At 50.4% G+C, this 6073-nt stretch overlaps 1 protein-coding gene across 4 annotated transcripts; it reads right to left on the bottom strand.

The window, feature by feature from the left end:
- Positions 1-270: 270 nt before the first annotated feature.
- On the bottom strand, positions 271-4946 carry CIRBP (cold inducible RNA binding protein). Of its 4 annotated transcripts, none has more exons than XM_074529039.1 (8): positions 4791-4946; positions 4030-4138; positions 3826-3932; positions 3226-3364; positions 3051-3135; positions 2881-2945; positions 524-619; positions 271-412 (listed from the first exon to the last, which is right to left on the bottom strand). In XM_074529039.1, the coding sequence occupies exons 2-7, from the start codon at positions 4130-4132 to the stop codon at positions 612-614; spliced, it is 507 nt and encodes a 168-aa protein (XP_074385140.1). In that variant the 5' UTR covers positions 4133-4138; positions 4791-4946; the 3' UTR covers positions 271-412; positions 524-611. The 4 variants fall into 4 exon arrangements, with proteins under 4 accessions (XP_074385140.1, XP_074385141.1, XP_005496935.1 ...); XM_074529040.1 differs by having other exon boundaries at positions 524-616; XM_005496878.4 differs by having other exon boundaries at positions 301-412; positions 524-2519.
- Between the last annotated feature and the right edge of the window lie 1127 nt (positions 4947-6073).

The raw sequence follows: 6073 nt of genomic DNA, 5'->3' as shown, positions 1-6073 counted from the left end.
AGATGAAAAACTCACCCTGCAATCTCCTGCCAGAAACACATTCAGAGTGTCAGCCTCTCCCAACATTATATTAATCCTCCTCATCACTGAGCTGCCAAATTTTTGGGATTTAACCCACAACAAGACCTCATTTCCCATGAGGATCACATATCAATCTGCTTGGAGCAGAGCGTGTTCACCTCCAAGCACCACAGTGGTGGTTTGCTCTGTGCACCAGTACAAATACTTTAGCCAAAAACATTCTGTTTCCCACAAAAAGTACCACAGAGATTTGTTTTTCCACATTTCAGTGTTTTATTCTGTCTTGACTGATCTGGTTCATGTAAAAAATGAGCAACACCACTGCTTTGAGCTCTTCATCTTCTCCTCACTCTGGTGTCTGTCCCTCTGTCTTCTCTGACGTGTCTCAGTGCTGAAACGAAATGGACACAAGAGAATTAGAAGGTGGATAAAGGAATGGAAGAGGGATATGGACGAGGGAAACAGACAAAAAAGTAAAACAAACTCAGGAAAGGGATGTTACCTGGTTGGCAAACTTGCTGCAGCATCCCTGGAACGCAGCTCTGGTCGCTCAGGATCCGCTGGGCCTCCGAGGTGTGTGCCGGGTCCCTTCAGCCTGCTAAAGCAGAGAGGCATTAAAAGAGAGCCCAGGGCAGAGGCTGCTCTTGCCCCCAACCTCCCCACACAGCTCACAGCGCACGAGGGTCTCACAAGCCATCGCTGAACCCATCACACCACAAAGCACAGTCTGGGAAAAACTGTTCCGGGCCGGCTGCTGCCCGTGCTCAGCCAGCCCATGGATTGGATCCCCCTAAGCAGAGAGTTAACACTTGGACATGGCTGCTTAGGAAGTGTGGGCCATGGGAAAAAGTTAATGGCAACAAGTAGGATGGCAAAGAAAGCTACAATTAAAGTGAGCAACTTAATGAAGTCTAGGAAGAGTCTCAATAGATGAACACATATCGAGTCAGGGAGTTCGTTCCAATCTTGCTTCCGTACCTACAGCAAGACACGGCTGCATGCCCAACTCTGATCTGTGGAACTCAAGGTGTGCCACAAGCCAAAGGTTGCATACGGCATGGGTTAACGTTTTTCCAGCAGCTGACCAAAATTGTCAAAAGGAATATTTCACAGGTACATTAGACTTTCAAATGAGCTCTCAACAAGAGGAAGGATGCGGACATGAGCAAAAGGAGTTACCTCGAATTACAGGACTATTTCCACATATGAACTAGCCAAGAGAGCAGCTCTCGTCTCAGAGGTTTCTGTTGGAGGCACAACACTTCTTTTCTCCAAGGACACTGCAGTTTCCATTTGCTAGCAAAGAATTCTTAGAACTTGTAAGCAATGACACAGCTAAGCTAAGCCCGGCATTCCCCTACATCGCACACGCGCTCGGCACGCAGGGAACAGCCCAGGGACTACAGCACTTGGCTCTTCTCTACAGCTTCCCAGTGTAACCTACAGCAGCTTTGCAGGACACATCCATCATCCTTCCTACCATTCCAACTGCACTTCGCTCCTAGCACGCCCTCAGTTTGTACTTCCAGCCTCTACAGACAAGTTTTGACTACGTTATGTGAAATTTCTTGGCCAATTCAGATGTCAAGACCGATTTTAGGATTAAAATTCCAGCACGTCCGGGCAATCGTCCGGCCAGCTCTGCCACTGTCCCTAATCTCCTCCTCTCGCTCCCAAGCCTGTTCTTCGTCTCCAAGGGTTGTGTTGTGCAATGAAATGTAAATGTCAGGAGCAGAGTTCATTTCAGACGGTCTTTTAATAGGCTTCGTAAAGCCAAAGAAAACTGTATACAGGAATCCTTTACCACTTCAAATACAACAGCAATGGAATATGCATATTTCTTCCAGTAAAAAAGGACAATATAAATAAACATTTTCAAGAACCTCTTTATGGTTTGCAAGTCTAGTTTTGGGTCATTTACATCATTACAACAGTAAAAATACCGTTATGCGGGTTGAACATACAAGCACGTTTCTCTTTAGATATATCAAGGTGGTTTGCCTTCCAACGGAACCCAAGCTGCATTCCTACCTTGCTACACTAAAGGAATGTTACAAAAGACGAAGGTAATGCACTTGAAAAAAAAAAAAGGAAGAAAAAAAGTCCACAGCTTGTTCAGCTTCTAGTGAACATTGGTACAAGGTCCTTGCTAGCTCAAAAGAAACTGAATTGGGGCCCCAACTTAAAAAAAAAAAAACAACCAAAAACGAACACCTTGGCTCATTCATGGAGGATAAAATAAAATCTGAAGTGCTTTCAAAAAAGATTAAAACCACTTGAAAGCAGAGCTTTCTCCAAGACAGTCTAATCAGACAGTCTTGTCTCAGAAGCTGCCAGGCTGTGTATGACAAGATCAGAACTGATAATACTACAAAAGTGAAAATACAAGTAGATGTACTACACAATAACCATTTCAGCGAAGCTCCAAAAATCTTTATAAATACAGCCATTGGAAGGACGATCTTGAGTCAGGAAGGATTTTTACTCGTTGTGTGTAGCTGAGGACAAGAAGCAGGCACAATTGTAAAGGCACTGAAGCAAAGACAAGTTCCAGCATTTTACTCCCTTTGCATTATTCCAAGGCTACGGCTACTTGGCTACTGAGATCCCCCACCCGCGGGTCAGTGCGTTAGGGCAGCCGAGTTTGGGCTCCAGGAACACCTTTTCTTTTTTTTTTTTTTTTAAAACACTTGCTTTGCCTTAGATCCGAGCAACTCCTGCACATGCATTAAATTAGAATCTCCCGGCACCACCACACGTCCACAGCCTGAGCCTGCCCCAGGCTGCAGGCTCGGGCTCAGCAGGTTCAGAGCTCCTACAGCACACGGACTCAGCGCTCCCGCTCGAAGCACGACTTACCGTAACTGTCGTAGCTGTCTCTGTAGGAGCCTCCTGAGTTCCTGTCTCCATAGCCACCTTGACTCCTGCAGGACAAACACAACTTGCTTTACAGCTGCTCAAATCCTTCTTTGCTGCTTTGAGCCCCACCACAGCTTCCCCATCACCCCTGGTGCTGGCAGAGCCCTTACCTGCTATTATAGTAGTCTCTGGAGCCATTATAGCCTCCACTTCTGGAATCAAATCTGCTGCCGCCATAGCCTCTGTCTCCACCTCCTTAGAAATACATGGAAATTAGGTTTTTTAACCATTCTGACAAATGACACCTCCCCATGCAGACATTATAAGTGACCCCCATGCACTCACCTCTGGAGAAGCCACGGCCCCGGCCTCGGCCCCCGCGGAAGAAGCCCCGGCCCCCCGAGGACCCCCCTCTGTAGCCACGGGATCTGTTCTCTGAGGACTTCCCAGCCTGGTCAACTCGGATCTGACGCCCATCTACAGACTAAAACACAACCACAGTTAGCCAAACTGAAATAACTACATAAAAAGCACATGTAGAACGAGTTGCATGCCTTCTAAGTTGGCTGAGCAGTGCCAGGACTTGCTGCTTATGAAATAAACAAACATCTCTTTCATGCCACAATTAAATCAAGTAGGCAAAAAAAACCAGATATATTAAGGAATATTATTATTATATATAGGAATGCCTATAAACTTATATCTCAGTCATCCAGATTCCATAATAGAACTTTTCAGTTTTATTTCTAGTATACATATATACACACAAATATATATATATATGTTCTTTGACATATTAATTCATACAGCCAAATTTTTCACACCCATATAATCTCATGTAAGATACTAGCATTAATCTATTTTTTCACACAGCCTGAACAGCAGCACCTCTGATTCTCTTCCTGCACTATGGGAAATAAAGAACCAACTCCAAGGCCTCCTCACCTTTCCATTCATGGCCATCATCGCATCTTTTGCATCATCGATATTTTCAAAAGTAACAAAGCCAAAACCTCTGGATCTCTGAGTCTCTCTGTCTTTCACCACCACGACTGTGAAAAGGAGAGATAGGAAATAAAAACCCATCAGCGCCAGGGAAATTTAAAAGACTTAGGAAAACTATCTCCCATCGTGGCTCTGCAGTCTCACCTTCAGAAATCTGTCCGTATTTAGAGAAGACTTGCTCCAATGACTGCTCATTAGTGTCGAAACTGAGCCCGCCGACAAAGAGTTTTCCCTCATCTGACGCCATTCTGACCTGCCAAACCAACAGAACCGAGTCAGCGACTCAAAAAACCCACACAATCCCCACGAGGTCTGAAACAATAAATCCTTCTAACACCACCTATAACAACACCGATGTGATCTCACACTGCCGGACGCCTTAGGTGGTCCTCCAGTCTTACAAAGGCTCTCCCTCAGGGAGAGCGGGATCGAGGGCCCAGCTGGGGCTCCGCAAGGCTCAGGGCCAAGGGTAGGTGAGCAGCATTAGGGCCGGGCCCCAGCAGAACCCGCGGCCGGGTCGGGTCCCGCCAACCCCCGGTGGGACCCCCGGTACGGGCCCCTCCGTGCCCAGCGCGCATGCGCGCCCGCATCGCCCCCTACCGGCCTGGCCTGGGCAGCGCCGCCCGCCGCCCCCTCCCTCCCGCCCGCCATTTTGCACGGCCGAGGCCCGTCGCCATTTTGTTTCCGCGCACGCCTTTCCGCCCGCCGCGGCCCCGTCCCCCACTCGGCCCAGACCGGCCCGTTCCGCCGTGTCCCCCGTGCCTGCAGAAGGCACCGATCGGTGGGTCCGGAGCCGCGGCCCAGCCTCCCACGGGACCCGGCCCTCTGCCCCTGGGACACGGCTCCGCTCACTGCAGACCACCCGGCCCGGTGCGGTCGCGGCCGCCCCGCGCGACTGCGCTCACCGATAGCCGGGCGGTGCGAGGTCCACACAACACTTCAAAGCTTCAGCGAAATGTACGGCGAGCCTGGCGGGGCGGCGCCTTATAAACGCCCGCGCCTCATCCCGCCTATCTTATGAATATGCAGATGAACCCCGCCGCAAGGAGGGGCGACACGTCACCAAAGCGCTGCCGCCGCTGCCCCACCTGATTGGGCGGGATTTCATTAATATTAATGAACCACGGCGGGGGCTCTAGTAGGGGCGCGCAAACAAAACCACAGCGTGACCCCGCCCCCTCCACCCACACGGGGGCGGGGCACGACGGACGGCTCCCATTGGCTGCGCTCGCGGAGGCGGGCGGGGGCGCCCCTGTGAGAGGGAAGGAAGTGGAGGTCGCTGATTGGGCGGGGGGTGCGGTCGCCCCGCCCCTCTGGCGAAGGGGGCGTGTCCAGGCTGGCCCAGTTTCGCGCCCTTCTCGCACTGCGGCGGCGGCCGCAGACAAAGGGCCCCCTCAGGGGCCGCCGCCATCTTGGGCGCCGAGCGCTGCCCCCGGCCGTGCTCCGGCGGCTCCTCCCGCTGCGGCCCGTCCGGTCACCGCCCCGCTCGGGAAACCCGTCCTGGCCCCGCGACCCCGCTGCCCTCCTCTCTATCCCGTGCGGAATGATCACTCCTTGCAGTGTTGTCCGACACGCACTTGGGAGATGATGGTGAGAAGTAGTCAAAGCAATAAAGTTTTCTTTAAAAATAAAAGTCTTCCATCAACCTCTTTTCCCAAAGATTGAAATCTTTAAAAGCACATCCTGAGGTTTGACAAAGGTGAGAATGATTTCAGCGGTAAAAACTTCGTGTTAAAACTGGCAAAGCCAAAGACGTGTCTCATTGAGAGGCTACGCGGCTTTGAAAGGCCTCAAAATAAAAATGTTTAGTGTTTCATACAATAACTACAATCTCATGTAGAAAAGCGTTTAGAAACATTGGAGGGGAAGAGATGCACGTGAATAAATAAATTGGAGAGGAGGAGATGGATGGGAGGGAATAGGAGTGAGCAGGAAATGGGAAGGAAACACGGCAAGGGTGTCACTGTGTGTGTCCTGTGTCCAGGACAGGACTGGACACATCAGGGGTCACTTTGTGTGTGTGTCCCTGTCCCAGGCAGGACCAGACACCTTTGCTGTGCCTCCAGAAATTCCTTGTAATTCACGTTGCAGTTTGCAGACAGAGTTTGTAGCCACCAGCCTCCATCCTTCCTTCTTTTCTTCCCTGTATTTCCAGTCTGAGCCAGGCTGCACAGAACAAAATCACTGG

This window comes from Zonotrichia albicollis, chromosome 29, assembly GCF_047830755.1.
Source record: "Zonotrichia albicollis isolate bZonAlb1 chromosome 29, bZonAlb1.hap1, whole genome shotgun sequence".
NCBI lineage: Eukaryota > Metazoa > Chordata > Aves > Passeriformes > Passerellidae > Zonotrichia > Zonotrichia albicollis.
The sequence above is the reverse complement of the archived record's forward strand: the minus strand, read 5'-3'. Positions and strand labels throughout refer to the sequence as shown.